This window comes from Podarcis filfolensis (genome assembly GCF_964270895.1).
Source record: "Podarcis filfolensis genome assembly, chromosome: 5".
Taxonomy (NCBI): Eukaryota; Metazoa; Chordata; class Lepidosauria; order Squamata; family Lacertidae; genus Podarcis; species Podarcis filfolensis.
The window spans coordinates 79059301-79082551 of record NC_139608.1 but is presented as its reverse complement, the minus strand read 5'-3'; the positions used below and the strand labels follow the sequence as shown (position 1 = coordinate 79082551).

At 41.6% G+C, this 23251-nt stretch overlaps 1 protein-coding gene across 1 annotated transcript; it reads left to right on the top strand.

Moving 5' to 3' along the window:
- The first annotated feature begins 2591 nt into the window (after window positions 1–2591).
- LOC310763260 (uncharacterized protein) lies at window positions 2592–22391 on the top strand. Its single transcript, XM_083615143.1, has 9 exons — window positions 2592–2712; window positions 3031–3221; window positions 4490–4600; window positions 6070–6147; window positions 7886–8247; window positions 14440–14539; window positions 15228–15311; window positions 21102–21179; window positions 21722–22391. The coding sequence occupies exons 2-9, from the start codon at window positions 3041–3043 to the stop codon at window positions 22096–22098; spliced, it is 1371 nt and encodes a 456-aa protein (XP_083471269.1). The 5' UTR covers window positions 2592–2712; window positions 3031–3040; the 3' UTR covers window positions 22099–22391.
- The last annotated feature ends 860 nt before the right edge of the window (window positions 22392–23251 follow it).

The window sequence follows — 23251 nt, the reverse complement described above, 5'->3', positions numbered from 1 at the left end:
AGATATCATAGTATCACAGGGTCCAGCCAGTTAGCACTATCCATGAAACAGCATTGCGGGAGAGGAACAGGTAGCTTGAACTGAACTGCAGTGTGGCTGCTTCCAGAGCAGCTCCATCTCTCCAGAAAGGTGATTCTGCTTTCACTGTTTGTTGAGAGAAATAAGAATGGGATGTAGCTGCATCTCAAGATCTTTCCCATGTTGTGTGCAAAGCAGGTTTTTATTTGTTTCTAACTGCTTGGCTCTTCTATGGTCTTGGGACACATGAGTACTTCTAATAAGGACACTTGAGTTTCTGCTGCTGCTCTCTTCCCTTTTATAAATGTATTCCCATTTTGCAACTCACAAAGTGATTTCAGAAGAACACAGCAGGGGAGGATTCTGAGATATAAATGCATTTCTGCGTTCCAGTCAACCTTCTCTGCTAGGAGAACGTGAGCTTCGACAGCCTCAACAGCTAAAGGTCAGCCAGCAGTGTCCTCTTTCTGCCTGAATCATCAAGAGCAGTACACAGTGAACACTGTGTCCTTTTTGTTCACAGTCAAGTTGAGAGTATTGTTTCCCAGCAAACTGATTGCACACTTGAACTTTATGTCTTCTCCCTATGTGAGACATTTTTAAATGTTAATTGCCCTTTGTGGCACATGGTTACACTAATTACCACAGGGAAAGATGTGTAGATACAGAAGTCAGTACAAAACTGAACCCTTTGGATTCCCATAACCATCATGTTAATCCACTTGTCCTGAGGACCACAAATGGCCCGATTTATTTCTGACTGGAGCATTATGGGAGCTGCTAAAGTATATCAGAAGATCCCTACTGGATCAGACCAAAGGCCACCTTGAGATAGCTTACACTAAATCTTTCAAATAAATAACTAGTAGGCAAGAGGAAGTCAGAATCAAAGAGTATTGCTTTGGGGAAATTCAGATTTTGCCCAAGATTTATCCAAAGTCGCCCAAAGTGAATTAGGCTACCACCAAAGTCTAATTCCCGAGGGAGCCAACAAACAGGCAGTCTCCAAATATCTGTTAAAATTGGTTGCATTTTACAATCAAGCTTTTTATACAAGGTAAATGACAGGTGGGGAGAGGGGCAAAACTGGCCACCTCATTGCTGACCCCAACTCTAGGTCATTTATGAACAGTCAAAAAACATTAATCCCAGGAAAGATCCTTGAAGGAGCTAGCTCACTGTGACATCTGTCCATTTATTTTCAACCATTTGTCACCCATAAGGGGACCCTTTCTTTTATTCCATAGCTATCACATTTACTCAATAGCTTTTGGTGAAGAACCATGTTAAAAGCTTTCTGAAAATTGAAATGCATCATGTCATCTGGATCATTATCTGTACACTTGCTGACAGTCTCAACCTTTAGCAAGGCAAGGGGAACCTTTGCGGAAGCCATGCTGATATCTTATCAGCGGGACTTGTTCTTCTATAGGATTGATAATTTTATCTCTAATAATATTTTCCACTAATTTACCTAGAACTGATATTAAGCTAAATGGCCTAAAATTTCCTGGCTCTCCCCTTCCTCCCTTTTTAAATCAGTACATTGGCCACTTTCAAGTCCTCAGGTACAAAGGCCAACATGAGGGATATGTTCCATATTTTTGTTAGATGATTGGAAATTTTGCATTTGAGTTCCATAAGATGTTTTTGGTGGACTCCACCTAGACCCAGTGAGTTGTTAATTTCTAATCTGTCAATGAAACTTTAACTTCCTTCTCTTGTCTCTTTTAAACCACTTGTATCCTTTGAATAAGGGACGTGGGTGACGCTGTGGGTTAAACCAGAGCCTAGGACATGCCGATCAGAAGGTCGGCAGTTCGAATCCCCGTGACAGGGTGAGTTCCTTTTGCTCGGTCCCAGCTCCTGCCAACCTAGCAGTTCGAAAGCACGTCAAAGTGCAAGTAGATAAATAGGTACCGCTCCGGCAGGAAGGTAAAGGGTCTTTCCGTGCGCTGCTCTGGTTTGCCAGAAGCGGCTTAGTCATGCTGGTCACATGACCCGGAAGCTGTACGCCAGCTCCCTCGGCCAATAAAGCGAGATGAGCGCTGCAACCCCAGAGTCGGCCACGACTGGACCTAATGGTCAGGGGTCCCTTTACCTTTATCCTTTGAATAAGGAGCTGGTTCTTTGGAATCTCTTTTGTGGAATCTCTTCTATATGTTTGACAAACCCTTATGTTAAGGTTACCTCCCCTGTAGAACGTCAGGACACGGTCCTTCACTCCATGTTCCTGCAGTGTGTTGCAGGAAACTAGTTCCAAAGGATGAAAAGCATGATGTGTTAACTGCAAAGGGACTGAGTTTCATGTAAGTCCTTCAATTTTTTGAATGGTGTTCCCCCTCCCTCAATGTGTAAATCTTTATATCTTTTTACTGCGCTTTCGGTTTGGAATCATCCTCTTTATTCCTGCAGATTTTCCTCCACGTTTAGCTAAACAAAACTTTAGGTGTTTCCACTCCTGTTTTCAAGGGAAATGTCATCACTGGGTCCTTCATAATATCTGAAGTATTTGCCAAGCAAATGGAGTGCATTAATAAAACAAGGACTCCTTCAAACCCACCCTTACCAAACTTCCATCTACGCCCACAAGTGTATATCAAATTTCTACTTGAGTATGAAGCCAGCTGTGCAGCTGCACTGTATAAATTGCATGGTCTGAAACCTTCTTTCCTATCCAGGTGAAACACAAGGGTAAGTTGACTTCAGTTAGCATTTAGTGGTCAAGATTACTGGCTGAAACATCATCACCATCATCACTTGGAAATATTTCATCGCAATATCTTGTATCATCATTATTTCCTTTTGTAATATTGACCTTTGTCTGTCTTTGTTCGGGATGAGCATTGGGGGGGGGGCACCTCGAATGACCGAAACAAAAATTATTTAACATTTGAAGTTTCACAGTTTAGAACTAATGGCTTTGACTATTTTTTAAATGAATAATATGACTGAGCTCATTCTGAGAGAAATGCTGTGCTATTTTAAAGGTATGCTCTCTCTTTTTTACAGCTGGTCAGAAATGAAAGTCTTGTCCCAGTTCCTTCATGCGGCAGTAGTAGTCGCCATTTTTACTCTTCCGTGTCTTGGACAGGCAGGAGACAAATGTGCAGGCGTTCCAGGCATCCCAGGGACTCCGGGGTCAAGTGGGGTGCCTGGGAGAGATGGGCGTGATGGGATGAAAGGCGACCCAGGACCACCAGGTACCAACTTGTTGCTATTATAATACAAAGCCTAGTATTAAAAATTGCCGGTAATGAACTAGTATTGCATCTTACAGACACCTGATTGTAGACCAATTCATATCAGTGTTCAAATAGCAGAGTGTCAAAAAAGGACCAGCTCCTTTATTTGTTGTGATATCCCCCTTAATTACAGTTTTCAGAGAGCTATGGGGAGGGAACATGGTTTGGGTAAAACTGGGGTGGGCATCAGGGACAATTAAGGATCACACACACACAGACACACACACACATTCATCAATTTGATCATGAGAGCTCCTTTCCATATAAAGTGGGCCTAAAAAGATTGATGAGGGCATTCTCAGGATACTGCCAAAGAGAACAGCTGGCTGTGAATTACAAGAAAACTAAAGTCATGGTGTTTTCAAGAAACTATGGTCCCACTGGTCTCTAGTAATGTTCAGATTAGGTATGCATAACTTGTGACCCACCAAAAAGAATTGAAAACTGACTCACCACAGGTTTGCAGGACACAACTGCAACATCTCTGACCGATGGCTGTCCAGCACCCTCTGCTCAAATACATTCAGTGAAGGAGACCCACTACCTCCCAAGGCAGATTGTTGCACTGCCGTTTGGAAGTGTCTCCTAGTATTTCATTTCTCCTAATGTTTTAGGACAGAGAATAAGCCTACCCCATCTTCTGTGTGGTAGCGCTTCCGATATTCGAAGACTGTCTTCATGTCTCTCCTTATGCTTGGTCATAAACAAAATTGGATTGGGTAATTCAATGTATCGAGCAAATAAAAAAATGTTAATTGTGTGAATTATCAGGCAATGCATTCAAGAAAGGAGATTTCTTAGTTTGGTTCGACTTTTGTACTGGAAGGATGATTTCCTGAATCTTTCCAAAAAAAAAAAATACTTTGGGAAAGAAAGAATAACTAAATTGTTCCTTTTTTATGTGATCAAAATATTCAGTGAGCAGCTAAGAGGTATTCAGTGATTTGTGTGCACACACTAAAAAGGTTAGCTGATGTGTCATCATATTTCATTGCCCATGAAATAAGGTTTTTATATCTTCAGGGACAAGAGATACTATAGTAAGATTTTGGTTTCCGAGTCATCATTCCAAGGAAACTGGACTATGGTATTGAGTTATGCAGACTGTAATGCAATCTGCTTCCTTGAAGGGCACCTGCAGCCTTGAAATTATTCTTTAGTCTCCCCTTCTATAGTGTACCATTGAGGAGTGCCTTGCATATCTTTGTTCTTGTGTTTCCTTCTAGGTCCAATGGGCCCTCCTAATGGTCTGCCAGGTGCTACTGGAAGAGATGGACTTCCTGGTCCACCAGGGCCAAGAGGTGAACAAGGAGAAAAGGGAGAGAGAGGCCCAGAAGGTAAAAAGGAATTGCATAACCTATAATAGAATAGAATAGAATAGAATAGAATAGAATAGAATAGAATAGAATAGAATAGAGAGCCAGGAAAACTGTTGTGACAAGTTTCCCTGTACACTTAGGCGATACAATTATTAATTACTTTTGGGGATGAGGAAGAAATTTGATCCATTTCACATTACAACATGCGAACTGAAACACAGTCATCTTTTGACATTCACTCTTCCCCAAAATTCGTAATATAAGTCTAGCCAAGTAATGTACTGTGTACAAAATGCATATATTAGGGTAAATTGTATATAAAGATGCATATATTCATGAATATGCTTGCAAATATGCATTATATTAGAAATTGCTTCACAAAGATGTGTATATTAGGCAATCCATATACAGACACAATACATATCTTAGGATAAATTTGCACCAAAATCCTGGTGGATTTTTGTGAGGATTTTTTTTAAAAAAAAGATAAATAAATTACAAACTGATGTAAAAAATGTGCAGAACTGAAACTGAGTTTGGAAAAATCAGAAACTGAGAGGAACCAAAATTGAAACCATCCCTATTTGCCTCAAAGCTAATGTTGAATCGACTCAGATAAATGAATACCCCAAGCATAATAAAACACAATTCATGCTATTATAAAGATAAGGGAATAAGCCTCTTCATCCCTGTCTGGCCTTGTACAAAGGCTGGCCTGTGCCTAGGACATCTACAAGATCAAGTAAACACAGTGCAGACAAGGGCTTTCAATCTGTTAGGTAAAATATCTGTCTCACTGCACAGACAGATACAGATTAATTTGTCAATTACACTTTGATACAATGTCTCTTGGGGTTAAGCATATGCCTTATGTATCATGCTTCCGAGGCTGATTTTCAAAATGATACCAAACTGTTTGATTGATCATATAAGATTTACCCCAAAGTCCTTTTGAAAGGTTCATGCTTTGCTTGGAATTACTTTTGATTGAGTTAGCTCCACCCTCATGTATATATTATCAACAGGCAGCTAATTTAGGACTTAAAAGAAAGAAAGAAATAAGTAGTGCATAGGATGCACCACAATTAGATTAGCCTTGTTTGGAATCAAAGACTTTGAAAATGGATTAGAATTCATGTAGGATACCTGCTACAGATATTACACTCCCATTTGTGTTCAATTCATTGACTTACCTATCTTTGGACAAAATAAAATGCATTAACCGTTTTATAGGTTTTTATTCTCTAGCTTAAAACTAAATGGTGAAAGGGAGATTTCTGTCTTTGGTATGCTAGGAATAAATCTTATTCCAGAAGGGATTTTTCGGTGGTCGTTGATAAATTCAAGATCAACAAATGGGCTGAATTATTCCTTGCTGAAAATGAAACACATGTCCTTCAAAAATGATTTACAGCAAGAACACTGGATTTGCTGTGGCCAATGAAGCTCAGCTCAACTCAGTTTTTTCTTCTTATTTTAATTGACAGGCCGTCCTGCTTCTCTTGATCCAGAAGTACAGGAAGTCCTCAGAAGTCTGAATCAAAAAATATTGAGGCTTGAAGGAGGTAATCTCTTTGTTTTCACCCTTCCTAATACTGCTGAAAACCAATGTTAAGAATAACACGGGAGATCCTGACTTACTTTCTTTTGTGTAACTTCAAGCGACAGCTTCAAGAGAGTTAAAAGTGGTTTGAGAGAAGCTCACTTCCCTATTGCATTCACACATTTATTTATTTTTCTCTCTCTGCTGTCTCTAAAAGAACAAACAAACAAACAAACAAACCCCACCCTGTTTACCAAATGTGAACATAAGGTGAGCGTCCACACCAGAAGGAGCAATCCCTCTTTCAAACTATCTTGGCAAGGGGGTAGGGAGAGAGAAATTCTATTGCCCATCATCAATCAAAATTTAACATAACACCGGTCTTGAAAGACCTACATTGGCTCCCAGTACGTTTCCGAGCACAATTCAAAGTGTTGGTGCTGACCTTTAAAGCCCTAAATGGCCTCAGCCCAGTATACCTGAAGAGCGTCTCCACCCCGTTCATTCAGCCCAGTCACTGGGATCCAGCGCTGAGGGCCTTCTGGTGGTTCCCTCTCTGCAAGAAGCAAAGTTGCAGGGAACTAGGCAGAGGGCCTTCTCAGTAGTGGCACCCACTCTGTGGAACGCCCTCCCATCAAATGTCAAAGAAATAAACAACTATCTGACATTTAGAAGACATCTGAAGGCAGCCCTGTTTAGGGAAGTTTTAATGACTGATGTTTTAATATACTTTAAATCTTTTCTTGGAAGTCGCCCAGAGTGGCTGGGGAAACCCAGCCAAACTATTATTATTATTATTAAAGCTGAAGATTGTTATACCCTCCCCTCAAAAAACTCCTGCAATAATATGAGAGCTGGTTTTAGGAAGTGGCCTGAGCCACACTTTTCGGATTTACATGCAGATCAGAACCTAGCTACCCACCTGCTTTTGCACTTCCCTAATATGTCAACACAGTATTTGGCTCAAAAATAATCATACGAAAATAAGTTTGTTTGTTTTAATGTCTATTTTGAGTTAAAATACATCTAGGCTGCAAACTTAAGTCACTGGGGAGGGGTGGAGCACTGAAGGGGGTTGATCTACAACATTCAATGCCAGTTGGGCTCTCACTGAGCCACGAGTGATCTTGCACTTCTTCTGCCTTCTCCAAGTCCTGTCCCCCACCCACCCCATCGCTACACCATTCCCTGGGTTGGTGTAGCTTTCTTTCTGGTTTGGGGGCAAGTCAGGCGACTGAGAAAGCATTTGGTTCCTCAGATCCAAGTCTTCTTTTTGGCCCCTTTTGGCTCTATTGATATTGGTGCTCTGATGTTCATAGAGTAAGGGCCATGGGAGTTTCTGCAGTAGCAGAAATGAGGACTCTGACATTGAACCTTGCTGTTTGAGGTTGGTGCTCTGTCCATCTTTACAAAGGGAGATCTGGTGCTTTCTACGGGGCTTCAGGACATCCTCCCTCAATTTGCATTTAGAGAAAGAAAGCATTTTTAAATATAGATTTTAAAATGTATTTAAATGCACATTTTGTGCCTATATATATATTTTAGAAAAAATGGAAATGCACAGCAATGTGTATGATGTGAGATTGGGACAACACACAAAAAAGTAATATGGCCTGGAGAAAGATTGATTCACCCATTCCTAGTTTATACATGCATGTTCTCCATTTGATGCTATAAAATGTAGCAGTGGCTTGCATGCATCAATTTTTGTTGCAATATAATACAAAATGGATAACCATGATTTTTCTTCTCTGCTGCAGTCCTTCTTCTCAAAGGAATGATAAACAAAGCAGGACATAAAATATTTGCCACCAATGCAAAGGTAGTTGATTTCGAAACCATACTTCAAACATGCCAGAATTCTGGGGGTTCTGTTGCAAAACCCATGAATGAAAAGGAGAATGATGCTATTTTGGAGATTGTGAAAGAGAAAAACCAATATGCCTACCTGGGAATTAAGGAGAGCCCTATTCCGAGAGAATTTGAATATTTAGATGGAATGGCTGTCAATTATACAAACTGGCGTCGATATGAACCAAATGGCAAGGGAGCTGAAAACTGTGTTGAGATGCAAACGGATGGATCCTGGAATGACAAAAAATGCAACCAGTATCGTCTCACTGTCTGTGAATTCTAGTCAGATTCCTCCATCTACATTACAATCCTAAACCAACAAAATTGCCTTGGCTTCTGGGAATTGTGGTTCTGCAGATAAAAATCAGATTTATTTTTTTACCCACATCTGCCACATAGAATCAAGAAAATTAGGATTTCCATGCTTCGGAACATTTAAATTATTTTTTTAAAAAAAGATTTATCTGTTAGATCTAAAGCAAAGCAGAATCATTGATGTTCAAATGCATATTCAAATATATTGAAAATGATTGTGAAGTTATGTGTTTGTTGTCTTTCGTGATTTTTGCATGAATTTTTGGCTTTCAAGGCACAGGTGTAGCTGGCAATACTCCACCATCAGTCACAAAGAAATAGATCTCAGCATGATTTCCTAGTATTTCATAAAACATCTAATTGGTACTTAGGAAAATATAAGACGTGGTATATTTATCCAACTAGACAAATGAACAATGGAACATGAACCACAATTCTCCTCATGTGCGATTCTGATGCTTCTCAGTTAGTCAATATCCTAGTGGTGCAGGGATAAAACTGCTATCACATTTGCAAAGCTAAGCAAGGTCTGTATGGTTTCAAACTTAATGGGGAACCCCTTGTTGAGCTTCCTGCATTGCAGGGGGTTGGACTAGATGATGCCCAGTGTCCTTTCCAACTCTGCAATTTTCTGATTCTACTATGAGAGTGATGACAGTGATTCCCAATTCCAGTCACAATAGCCCTCAGTCAGGAAATGGTACCTTTACACCATTGCGAGGAAGGACAAGGGCAGCAGTCATGTGACTCCCCACCCCCAATATTCTGAAATGGTGCAGTCCAGGAAAAGCTTGTTTTCCTGTGATTCTGCTATTTGGATTAACCAGCCCTGAGCCTATTGGGAACAGGGGTTTAAACACACTTCTTTAGCACTTGTGCCTATGAGTGTCTAGAGCAGCAGCTGATAACAGCAGATGTGTGACCCAATATGGTATTTCATTATGCTTACAATGGCCAGTTAATGGACAGCTTAGGAAGGACTTGGAGGACTTGCCTGTCAATCATTAATAAAATGTATTGAAGTAGCAAGGATGAGACTACTATACTACACTGCACAACCTTTAAACAGCCTGCAAATGTTGAAGGGCTTGCTCCTTCAGAATGTTGAATGTTGCATCCTGATATATCAAATATTGCTGTGCTTTTGATGATGATGATGATGATTAGTCTCCTTTTTGTTCTATTTACACTATTTCGACTCAAAATAAAAATTAAAAACAGACCGAAGCAAGAACACCCCCAAGAGCTGATGTGAATTCTTGCCTGGCAAAGTCAAAGCAGCAGCTTATGCTACCAGGATATTTCTTGCATAGCCAGCAATCTGAGTTCAGTATTTCTTCAGGGACATTTGTTTAAGTATCGACCTAAAACAACAGCAATAGCTTTTGATTTCCCATTACCTTGGGAAGATATGCTGCTTTCTTTTTTACTTTCTTTTTAAGGAGCCTTTTATAGGCCAGAAAGTTTCCATTTCATCTTTAGGAGAAAGAGAGGAAGGACGGAAGGAAAACAGACAGACAAAAATTGACAGGAAAATTTGGATTAAAAAAATGAAGTGTTCTAACGGGGAATAGTTTGTCCTATACATCTGTCTCAGCAATTGTAAATAGTCGTGCTGAAGATATGTTATTGCTGTACCTGCAGTGCTATTTTTCTAGAAGAAGAGGTGCCCAAACTCATGATGAACACCACCCTTGTTCTCTTAGAATGGCAATGGTGCCCACCTGAGAGATACCGGAACTGAGTTCTGGAGTGTTCTGGAAAGTTCCGGCTGAGAAAAAGCCCTGTACACCTACCTGGAGTTCTGTTGCAGCAGCTATGGAAATGTGTTAACCATACCACTCTAGGTGACGTGTAAACAGGGCATTAGTGACTTTTTGGCTCTTCAGGAGCAGCAGAGACATAGGTGGGCAGCCAGAGGTTTTAAAGGGCATCACAATTCCTGCATGCATGACTCCCATGACCCTACTCAGTGAACACATGAATAGTGAACATATGATGGAGGAGAGAAAGCACGCCTGCTGTTTCCACCCACAAATATGAGCCAACCGACTGGCCCTCCTCCAAAGTCTGCGCATTAGAAAAAGCTAATTAAATATTACATGTATAATCGGTAAACAGTATTTGCCGAGAGGAATAATTTCCAGTGGAATGTTTGAGAAACAGGATGTTCGCTGCATTGAAGAGTGCTTGGGAACTTGTCCAAGTACTGTTGCTTTTAATGAGAGGAATTCTATTATGAGACATTATTTGTAAAAGGCTTCATTCCACACTGTAGAGAGAGCAGAGCTTTGTTTACAAGGTGCCTCAATACAGAGACACCTTGGAGAGCTTATATATGAGGGCTTTTTGCCTAGCCACATATGACTCAACTGAGTAACCTAAAATTGTTTCTGAAACCAGATCCCAACAGATACGGGCTGAAAAGTGGAGGCTGCAATCCTATACATGGTTTACCTGGGAGTAGGGATGGGGTTCATTGCTTTTCTCAGTTTGCGTTTGTGGTTTTTGTCATGGTTGCTTGGTCCATGACAACACTGGGCTGCTCATACAGTGCTGGCTTCTTCCACAGCCTGAATTCTGACATTGAACTTGGTTCTGATGTCGATCTTTACCATTTTGGCCAAAAAATTGCTAATACAAATCATCCGCCCCCAGGGCACACAAAGATGGCTCTTGTGCTTTGAGCTACCTCATAGCAGAGTTCTGTCTTTGTCTCACAGTGGGATCCTGTCTTTGGACACAAATGCTACTGAACTCAGTGAAACTTACCCCTGAGTAAACATGCAAAGATTGTGCTTTGACTCTTTGATCCTTTGGGGCAGTTGCTGTTTTGCTTTCTCTGGGGGTTCCCAGTGTTTCTTAAAGCAATAGTAAGTTCTTATAACTTGGAGTTTCTCCAAACTTCTGAATCTGCTCCCCCTTTCTAAATCTAAATGAATCTTACTGGCACTCCTCCGCTCAGTACAACTCTTCTGCAAACATGTACAAAATTAAAATGCTGGGGTCATAAAATACTATATCAAGCAGTATTTCAGAAGAGAGGTGCAGCCCCTTCCCTCTGCCCTAAAATAACAAATATTTTTGCTTGTGTTAGTGTTTGTGTGTGTGTGTGTGTGTGTGTGTGTGTGTGAACAACATTTGTATCCCACTGTTCCTTATAGGGTGGGAGGCTGTGGTGGCACTATCTATAAGCAGCAGCTCACATCAATATTTGAAATATAGGTACATTGTCTTAACAAAGCAATTTAAAAGATGCTAGAGATTGTCTTAGTCATTTAAAACCACTAAAATCTATAGGATCAACACCTACCATTTCAAAGCAGGTAAACTCAAAGCTTGCTTTAAATGCAAAGATGGCAGAAGACAGGCAGAGAGAGAGTCAATTGGGCATCCATTGGAAGAAAATCCCATTCAGTGGTACCTCGGGTTAAGAACTTAATTTGTTCCGGAGGTCCGTTCTTAACCTGAAACTGTTCTTAACCTGAGGTACCACTTTAGCTAATGGGGCCTCCCGCTGCCGCTGTGCTGCCGCCGCAAGATTTCTGTTCTCATCCTGAAGCAAAGTTCTTAACCCAAGGTACTATTTCTGGGTTAGCGGAGTCTGTAACCTGAAGTGTCTGTAACCTGAAGTATCTGTAACCCAAGGTACCACTGTTGTTTCTGCATGCAGCCACAGAGCTGGCTCTTTCTCTCGTGCATCCGGTCTTACCCAGCCATAGTCAGGAAACAGGGAAGAACCTTCCCTTCAGATAACGGTAACATATGATAAAGGGTCTTCATATACAGTGGTACCTCGGGTTACATACGCTTCAGGTTACATACGCTTCAGGTTACACACTCCGCTAACCCAGAAATAGTGCTTCAGGTTAAGAACTTTGCTTCAGGATAATAACAGAAATTGGGTTCCGGCGGCATGGCGGCAGCAGGAGGCCCTATTAGCTAAAGTGGTGCTTCAGGTTAAGAACAGTTTCAGGTTAAGAACGGACCTCCGGAACGAATTAAGTACTTAACCCGAGGTACCACTGTAAATGTTTCTGTTTCTGTAATCTTACCCCTATACACACACTTTTTTGTTTTTGACTGGGAAGAGTGGCAAATCTCCCAAGTCAGTTTTTTTGTTATGGCTTGTGTGTGTGTCTAGGGGCGAGGTCTGTGCCATGTCTGAACTAAAACCCGGTTGGACATAGTATAATACCCCTTAATTCCAGAGAAGAACATAACGGTGGTGGGTTATTGGTTGACATTGTCTGAATGTCAAGGTGGAAAACAGTGCGTTTGACCTAGAGGAGCTGTATGTCTCCCTGTGTTGAATGTTCTAGGTCAGGTGTGTCAGATTACTAAAAACCTTTTCATAGGTGTAGATTCTACATCATGTGGGGAAATAATATATACAAAGGTTGTGTGTTTTTATAGAGATCTACTGAGAACAGCTTGTAGCTTATGTGCACTATGTCATGATTTGTCCTCCCCCCTCTCCAAAAATAGCACTGGATATATCATTATTTATTAATTATATTAAGTTGTATAGAAACCCTATATTTTGCAAACAATCCTCAGCAGAAATATTTTTCAAAGGTTCATTGTTCTGCTCATTATGTTAGATCTTATTTCAAAAAGTTAGGGAATCAATATGGGCTGTTGACCATTCCGTCTTTTATGTAATGAAGCAACTATGCAAATAAAATGGAGGGGGATAAATCAAGTTAAGCCAACCGCTATCTAACATGAACATATATATCAAATAACACATACTATAAATGGACCCTTTTAGCACTTCTGCAGTAATCGGTGTTGGAAGAAGAAGGTAAGTCAAACTGCTCTGTTTTAGGCTGAAATCCTATATAAGCCCCATTTAACTTCATGAAATTTCTTATATATGTGGATTGTGTTGTTAGTGTAGCATTAACATTTCTCAGGTTGCATGCTTACTTTGGAGTAAGGTCATTGGACTCAGTGAAATTTACTTCTGGGTAAAGATGAATAAAATTAGAGTGCTCTTTTAGATTTTCCCTCTTCTTTCAATTCATTCCAATCATATTTTATTGAGAATATCTATTTATTTTTGAAAGCATTATATATATATATATATATATATATATATATATATATATATATATTTAAAAGCTCTAAGAGCATCATAACAACAATCAGTAGAGAAATCCTATATAAAGAAGACAGCTGCAGGCGAGAAGGGCATCAATTCATCTTCAAGAAAAATACCATAATAAATGGATCCTTACGGGCACTTACTTCTGAGTTGTGCCACCATATTCTCACGTGGAAGTTAGTTTATTAATGTAAATTTTACAAAGATGAGCAGAACCAAGAGCATATAACAAGTGCATACTCCATTGGGGGCAGTGGCTAGGTTTGCCTTTCACGAACTCCATGTCACCTAGCAGCCAATAACACTCAATAGAATGAGTCAGAGATGAAGGGTGGGAGCAAGCAAAGCTGGGACGGCTTCTCAAGGCACTAAAGTAATACAATACAAAGTTGTGACTAGCATCATCATTGTTTAGCTTCCCTGGCCATAGATAGATAGATAGATAGATAGATAGATAGATAGATATAGATAGATATAGATAGATAGATAGATGATAGATAGATAGATAGATAGAGATGATAGAGAGAGAGAGAGAGAGAGAGAGAGAGAGAGAGAGAGAGAGAGAGAGATGATAGATAGATAGATGATAGATAGATAGATAGATAGATAGATAGATAAATAGATAGAGATGATATAGATAGATAGATAGATAGATAGATAGATAGATAGATGATAGAGAGAGAGAGAGAGAGAGAGAGATGATAGATGATAGATGATAGATAGATGATAGATAGATGATAGATAGATAGATAGATAGATAGATAGATAGATAGATAGATATAGATAGATATAGATAGATATGGTTCCACGTTATTCTTTTGATTGTAATTTTTTTCCATTGATTTTAATATTGTCATTTTATATTGTTGTAACTAGAGATGGGGGGAAATACAATTCAGTTTAAAGGCAAACCTACCCAGTTCACACTATCCAGAAGCAAAATGGTGAAAAAGGAAATAACAGAATAAAATTATTGTGATGCACCTACACCTGATAAATCTCTCTCCCCACCCCCACCCTGCTTCATTTAGCTGATTGAAAAGGATGCCTTCATCCCAGTTGGTTCATATCCTCGTGGCAGTGGCTGCTCTGCTTGTAACCGGTGATGCTCAGGAAACATGTCCACAACTTATAGGTAAGCTTGGAAATAGTCAAGTGCCTGGGAGAGGTGAGCAGGAGGACATGAAGTGTCTGAGTTTCACAACTGAATTTAACAGGAATATGTTCAAGAGAAAATGATTTCGACATTCTTAAAATCCAAATACATGCTGGAAGGTTATGATTGATTGCATGGTCATATCAAAAGACATATGAATCTGGACCATGTGGAAAGCTCATGGTCTGTACCATTTGGACCTGTGCTTTTCTGGACTCGTGGCTTTTTCGGATTCCCTCCCTGTTCTCTTGGTAACAGCTTTTCTAGATTGCTTCTGCATCCTATTCTTGTTGTTAGAGTTTGCCTACACGACAAACTGATCCACATCTGTTACGGATGTGGGGCCAAACCAAATACTACAGACAAGTAACCTGCTTATCCATTCCCAGCATTTCTCCAAAATGTACAAACTTTCTTTTTAACTAAAAGGCAATTGACATTATACAGAGGGATAAGATTCTAGTGTGATTCTGCAGAACCCCTTTAAGGTGTTTTGCTTGTGATGCAAATGTTTGAAACCCCTCAAAAGAGAATTCCTTCTTTGTTGCATTTTGGTCAGTTCTAATTTGTGGGGAACGTTTAAGTAGTTCTAAAGATGAATGTGAAATAAATGCAGACGGTCTTTAACGTGTGTGCCAGGTTTTCATCCTTCTATTTTTCACTTCAGCAGGTCCTCCAGGTCCTCCTGGACACCCTGGACCGCAAGGGTTAAAGGGCAGACAAGGCGAGAAGGGAGATCATGGGATACCAGGTGACTATGGGTATCATCTTTAAAATAGCATTTTAGTCCAAGTGTTTGCCTTCAGGTAGATTTTACATGCGTGGAGGTTGAACAAGGAACTGTGTGCCACTTGGCCCTGTCTCTTGCATCGTATGTCCTACCAGCTCTTTCCACAACATATGCACATTTAGTGCAACGTCTAAAAAGATAAACCTACAAACTGTACGCACCTGGTCTCTAGTATGACTGGAAATCCTAGTCACACAAATTTATGTGTGTAGGCTCCCTTTTTCAGAGGTCACCCTAAATGCTCGGATGTTGGAGTGGAAGTGACGGGCTGTATGGAACCGGGGTGGAGCCAACAGACATGGTCCTACTCTCCCTAGCATGTGCTTCTTCCAGTCCTAGGATAAGGCTTGGAGATACTTGGAGCTGCCACCTTGCTGAAGCTAAGCAGGCCAAGGTCTGCTCACTGCTTGGATGGGTGACCACTTGGCAACCTCATGGATGCTGCAATGGTTTCAGTGATGGTGGAATAAAGGCAGGATGTAACTGAAAGAAAATAAAAATAAATTTGCTATGTGCATGGAGGCAAAAGTCTGATTCGGATCTTTGTGCTTGTCTAAGGTTGAGATTAGAGATGTTGGAAAATTTCACAGTAATTGAACTTGAATGTGAGTTTTGCAATGTTCACTCCTTTGCCAGTGTGGTGTAGTGGTTAAGAGTGGTAGTCTCGTAATCTGGTGAACCGGGTTCGCGTCTCCACTCCTCCACATGCAGCTGCTGGGTGACCTTGGCCTAGTCACACTTCTCTGAAGTCTCTCAGCCTCACTCACCTCACAGGGTGTTTTGTTGTGGGGGAAATGAAATTGTTAGCCGCTTTGAGACTCCTTAGGGTAGTGATAAAACGGGATATCAAATCCAAACTCTTCTCTTCTTTGCCAGTTGTCCAAGCCACTCAGGTTTCATGCAAGTGCTAGCAAATGCTAGCAATATTTTATGGTACTAGAGTTAAAAAAATAATCATCATGAATTTAACAACAATGATTTTGAACCCTGGCTATTATGCTAATGGTGCTCTGTTTGGTGTTTGGAGTTACTGTCCGAGTTGATGTGATGAAATGTATATTCCATTGAACTCTGTTTTAATGAGGTTTGATGGTAGCCATTCATATTCATATTCATATTCCATCTCTCTGCATATATTATATGATTGGGGTGAGGGGATAAGGTAGTAAAGCTTAAGAGTACTAGTCTGTACTTTTTTTCCTAGAAAAACCATGAAGTTTTTTTTTTCCTAGAAAAACCATGAAAAAGAGGAGCCGGTACTGAGTACCCTTGAGTATCCCCTTTTTAAAAAGCACCGGCACTAGTACGTAGGGGAATGTTTTTTTAAAAAAGAAATAATCGTTCTCTGATCATCACCCAGAAGTAGCTGAGGTAATCCTACCAATGAAATGGCTCGCTAATCTGCAAAATCAAAATTGCTTAGACATTGATGCCCCGAGGAACAAAAGTATCATAACCAGAAGGAGGAGCCTGGAGGAGAGATGGCAGTGGATGGAAGCAATAATATGGCCTATACTGTAAATTACTACACTGGGTGTTGCATCCAGCATAGTTCACAGTCAAAGTTCACAGTCACAAGATGAGGTTACGATAAGGACGCATTATAAGGACGGGAGAAGAGAGCACAGCACTACAAGGCTTAAAGCATGGGTAGGCAAACTAAGGCCCAGGGGGCGGATCCGGCCCAATCGCCTTCTAAATCCAGCCTGCAGACGGTCTGGGAATCAGCGTGCTTTTACATGAGTAGAATGTGTGCTTTTATTTAAAATGTGTCTCTGGGTTATTTGTGGGGCCTGCCTGGTGTTTTTACATGAGTAGAATGTGTGCTTTTATTTAAAATGCATCTCTGGGTTATTTGTGGGGCAAAGGAATTCATTCATTTCCCCCCTCAAAATACAGTCCGGCCCCCCACAAGGTCTGAGGGACAGTGGACTGGCCCTCTGCTGAAAAAGTTTGCTGACCCGTGGCTTAAAGTAAAACTACATAGGGCACAACAACACAATTGAAGACTGAGCAAACTTTAAAACTGGCAAATAGTAAAACAAAGTATTTTCTTCAGTTGCAGACACAAACCCCATTAGATTCCAAAAATATAGAAAGGGTATGTCAGAATCAATGTGACACTGCAAGACAAACAAATCACAATACTCCTGGGGCATGCACCTGGTTACTTGTTGATGGGCAATGAACAACAGAAGCAGTACAGTAAATAGTGATACCCACTACATAAGCAACGCTCACAACACTGTCAGGAGAGCTGGAAACAATAATGTTATTTTCGCAAAACACCAGGTCAGGCCAAGATCGTACAAATTTAACAAAATGCAAACCACAGCTGATTGAGACTGAGTTAGGATAACATGATGAAATGACAGAATGGCAAACCCCATGCCTAATGCGGATGGTCACCTCTGGTTTTCACTAAGCACTTTGCCCCTTAACTAAATCCAGTGATAGGTGATCAGTCTCAGTAATAAGGTGGGCACTAACCAGCAGCACATTATTATGAGATCATCAATTTCAAGGGGGAGACATTATGTGCTTTACTTTACAAATCGCTGAGGCAGATGCTGGACATTTAAAGCACATTTCCCCTCCCTAAAGGACCCTGGGAAATGTTGTTTGGCCCTCACAGAGCAACAACTCAAAGCACTCTTAACAAACTACCATTCCCAGAATACCTGGGCAGTGCATTTTTCTGGGGGGATGCAGGGGTATGAACACCCCAAAACATTTCGTGAATCTAAGTTTGGCCTCATTGAGGGGCAGTATTTCAATATGGGTAGGAAAATGAGAGTACCCCGAAACATTTTTTTTAGGAAAAAAAGCACTGTACCTGGGTGGGTGGGTGCTTTAAATATGTGGCTTTGTATACAGCCTAAGTCAAGGGTCAGCAACCTAAGGCCCATGGGCCAAAAGCGGCCCGCAGAGGTTGTTTGACCGGCCCACAAGCCACCCCCGAACTGAGCCTCCTGCTCTCACGCTACGCTAAACCGACGCAGTGTGGCACAGGGACTCGCTTCTGTGGGGCCGAAAATTGTGCGTGCGATACAGCCCATCGAGGGATCTCTGCGGGACCGATCTGACCCAGGCAAGATAAACCTTGCTGACCCCTGCCCTAAGTGCTGCAGAAGTCTTTCTCCCAGCCACATGGAAAGATAAAAGAGCAAGGAACATGAGACCTGTGGGTGTGGGGTGGTATATGAATTTGATAAAAATAAAATAAATACTTGTGCTTCTTCTAGCTTGCTAATGTAGCACTAAACTATGGCCTGGTGTGAACTGACATGTGGGTTCCCCCCCCCCCTCACTTTTATTCATTTGTTATTTTCTGCACTCACAAAACCCTCTCCCCATTTTCTCACCTTCTGGTGGATGCACTCCTTAATCTTTCAACTCCTTTCAGTACTGTTGAAGTTTATAAAATTTATTATTTTTTTAATTGTCCTTGGCTTCAGCACACTTAAGCCACACAGTGTACCTTAGGCTATGGTCCAAACCCCTGGCTGGAAGCGGCTGGGCTTAAGGGAGTGGCATAGGCACCGCCACATCCACAGCCCCATCAACCAGGGCGGAAGGAGCAGGGAAGATGCCCAGATTGGGTCTGTTGCTACATTCCCTGCCCCAAAATGCTTGTTTCAGGGCTGACTTGGGGTGTTCCTCATCAGCAGGGAGGCGGGCAGGGCTGACGGGCACCTTCACCTCCTCCAGCTCAGCTGTTTAGTGCTCTGAAAATGTAACGAATGTTTCCAGAGAGAGTTTGAGAATCACAGCCAAGCTAAATGAGTTTATGGGAAAGTTACAGGGGGAAAGCACATATAATCCCAATGAATAAGGCCATAAATGTGAAACCATAAACCTGCTGTGAAATACAAGGTCATCAATCAGTCTAAAAGCACCAAATATTAATTATTCTTTTCACTGCCCCGCAAGAATCTTGGTGAACTAGAAAAGTAATTCCAGCTCTGTTCGTTAGTTCTGTGCAAATGCATATTCTCAGCATCAAATTCCCACTGGACTCGATAATATATAGCCAGGCCACTAGAGGGAAGCATATCCTCTTGCAAACTATCCTCTTGCAAAAGTCATTCTGCAAAAATCGTTCCGCAAGAATATTCAGGGTTCAAAGCTGACAGTAATTGAACAAAATGAATTTTTCCGGCCGAATCAGGTCAACACTCCAGACACAACACTTCTTTGGTTTTAAAATCTCAGTCCATCAGCTGGTTGCTATCCCCTCCAGGCTTCCCCTTTGATCAGTGAACTGATAGAGAAGAAGAATAGTTTTCAAACTATCTACCAAGGAAACCTCTTTTTCCAGATCGATTTGTCTTCTCAGGAACCCCTGAGGATTTGCAGAGAACAAGTTATTTATATTATCATCAATATCATCAGTGGTGATGGTGCAGTGTTGAGTGCTCCTCAGTCGCTACAGCATGAGACTCTAAATGTCAGGGCCATTGGTCCGAGCCCCACGTTGGACAAAAGATTCCTACATTGCAGGGTTGGACTAGATAACCCTCGTGGTCCCTTCCATCTCTACAATTCTATGATTCTATGTTCAGTATGCAATGTCAGCCATGCCTTATTTCAGGATATTCCCTCCCACCAACCCCACACTCTCCAGTTTCCCCTATCCATGAGCCATGAGGCATTCTGTGCCCACTGAGCATGCTCAGTCCACATCAGGCTATGAGGCTGGGTTACCTCTCAGGCATGCCCCCCACAATATATATTTTTTTCTACATCTGCAAACTATGGGATACACCCAAATATACTGATGATTCCCTCTTGGTTCTCTGTAACCCTGTTTTGGCTGCCATAGCTGCCCTAACCCAGCCCTTGAGTACAAAATTAGTATATATTCTAGGAGGAGCACAGAGAGTTAAGAAACACCATAGTGTACCAGTAGCAGCAAAAATGGACGCCTTCATTTGACCCACCAGCAATAAAACATATCTCTCCCCTATCAGTCTCTACGGCCACAGCAGGCGCTGTAACTCTCCAATTGTTAGACTTTGCCCCTGAAGACACACTCTTCCATTGTCTCCTGAGACAGTCGGATGCCAACAACAACAAAGATGTGCTTACATAATGATTCTGGAGAACATCCTAGGACAGACATCTTACACAGAGTGTGCAAGGCATGTCACAGACTTCTGAGGTCTCTATGTGGCCCCACATTAACTGAATGAATGCAGCAGTCCATACTAGAACCCTCTGCAATACACATCACAGTTATGTTGGGCAATCTGTCTTTTAAAGTAGCTCCTCTGTCATCATTGGTGTTAAAAAGATCTGATAAAGATACTAGGTGTGCAGTCTGAAAACTCCTGGGCTTTATTGGCAAGTGCAAACTAGGCATGTTTACTCAGAACTGTAAATCCCAGTATATTCATTAGGGCTTACTCCTAGGTAAGCATGCATAGGAATGCAGCCTGAATAGATAGTCAGACAAAACCAGCATTTTCTTTCCAATGTATAAGAAACATTTCTCACCAGTTCATAATCTGGATAACAAATATATCACAAGTCCATTTACTGCAGCAAAATGTGTTTATTTCAGATGAAAAACAAAACCAATATGCTTGGTGCGCTTTTTATTTTTAATGTTTTAACACCACTTTTATAGAATCCATTCCTATTCAAGGCAGCTATTAAGAAAAAACTGTTATCTTGTCTTGTGAATTTCAAAGTACCATACAAACGGATAAAACAAAATAAATTAATAATTGTTACTTCTGTTCACAGGTCTGTCTGCATCGGAGGATCCTAAACTGCAAGATGACCTTAAGGAAATCAAATACAGAATCACCATAATAGAAAGAGGTACCTTTTTTATTTAAATAATTGCTTCCTTCCGTAAGGTGAGGGGGGACAGGGCTTAGTGAACTGGGAGAGTCTGTGGCAGAGGAGAGTCCAGAATGAGAGGCAGAAACTGAAGCAGGAGAATGGGAGGAGGGAGGCCAAGAGGCAGAGATGAGTCAGGCTGGTGAACAGTCAAGGGCATCATCCCCTCTTGCTGCAACCAACTCCTCTCTCCCTGGTCTCCCAGAACCAGAAGAGGCATGAAGCAGGAGGAGCAAAGACAAGCACACAGATGCAGTCTCTGATTGCTGGGAGGGTGGGGTGGACTCTGGAGAGCAAGATGGCTTTGGGGAGGTGGGAATCTTTAGACTTAGTAACTGATACATGGGGCAAGACCTACTGAGAATCACTTCCTGTGCTCGTTAAACCAGACTCTCCGCCAAGCCTGTGCAGATCCTGTTCTTGGTAATAAAGAGTTAACTTCAACATGCACAGTGTGATTTACTGCTGGATCGCTCCTGTCATCTAATAGGACTAACCGGGTCTTCCATTTTGTTTTTCAGCCTTGGCTTTGAGTGGAAAGATTGTAACAGTTGGCAGTAAAGTGTTTGCCAGCACTGAAAAAACGGCTGATTTTAACAATTCAGTAAGAATCTGCAAAGCAGCCCATGGCACCATTGCTTCTCCAATGAACAAGAAGGAAAATGATGCTATTATGAGCTTTGTTAAATCCTTTAACACATATGTTTACCTGGGCATTACTGAGGGGCATGTTCCTGGGGAATTTCAGTACCTGAACGGGGAGTCCCTGAATTATACAAACTGGTATGAAAATGAGCCCACAGGGAAAGGGGCAGAAAAATGTGTTGAAATGTACAGTGATGGCACCTGGAATGATAAACGGTGCGATGTGTACCGCCTCACTGTCTGTGAGTTTTAAACTGAACTGTCACAGATCTTAATAAAGGGTGTTGGGTGTTCTTTTTAGGTTCTATGTAATTGAGGGTTATAGCAACTAATCAGATATGTAACTTGATAAGTTGTGATTTTTCTGTGTTCAGAAAGGGAAATCAATAAAAGCACAATGCATTGCTTTCCTTTTATGTTTTCTGAGTGCAAAGGATGAGCTAAACTAACTGGGTCAATGTCAGCTTTGTTTAGATGCAGAATTGGAATGTCTGAGACATGACTGAAAACGTGATAATAAATAGGATGATCAGTTAAGAATTAGAATTTGTTGCTAATGTCGTTACTGAGGGGGGAAATCCAACTAAGACATACAGAAATGTGTGTCCATGGGGTATGTAGGGGGAAATCTGAGCTGATCTGAGCAGATAGTAATGCTGTGGTGAGGTTCCTTTTTTGTTCAATTTGCAAACCTACTTCAAAATGAACTTTATAAAAATGGTGGCAATGACCGCTCCCCACATCAAATGGGAGGTGCCTTTTGCGTGGTCGCCTGCAGCCCCCTGGATCCTAGTGCAGCTCCTGGTAGTTTGGGCTGGCTTCATCCTCCCCAGGCTGGATACCTGGAGGTCTCCGCCTGCCTCAGCCAATCGCCCAATCCCGCCTGGGGAGGCATTGCCAGGGGATCGGCTAGGTAGGGGGAGGGACTGCCCTGCCCACACAACGGAAGGTGAATCTTACCTGTGAAGCGTCAGTTGACTCCAGAGCTTCTCCCACCCTGCCCTCCCTCAGTTAAGTCTTATTTTGCAGGTTAACCTCTTCTCCACAGGTACGCAGGCACTGCTATGTCATGGTCGCTGTTGAAGGGCCGGAAAGGAATTCTCCCGCATTGGCAGGTTTTGCCTTTCCCATAGCAAAATGTCACAACTTTGACGGTTTCAGGCCTTGGGCGGAATCCTTTAGTCTATCTTCCTAAATGGGGGGGGGGCGTGAAGCAGTGATCCACGCCCCTCTTGCGGCAGTGATCCTAGGGTTTCCCGTTAAAGGGGTCTTGAGGGGAGGCATTGGCCACACACCGAAAGGTTGTCATTGCTCTCCCCTCCGACGACGGCAAAACAGGGGGTGGGCTCTCTGCTTGAACATATGTTCTCCAGAGCCAGCCCAATCCCCACACATTCTGGATAACT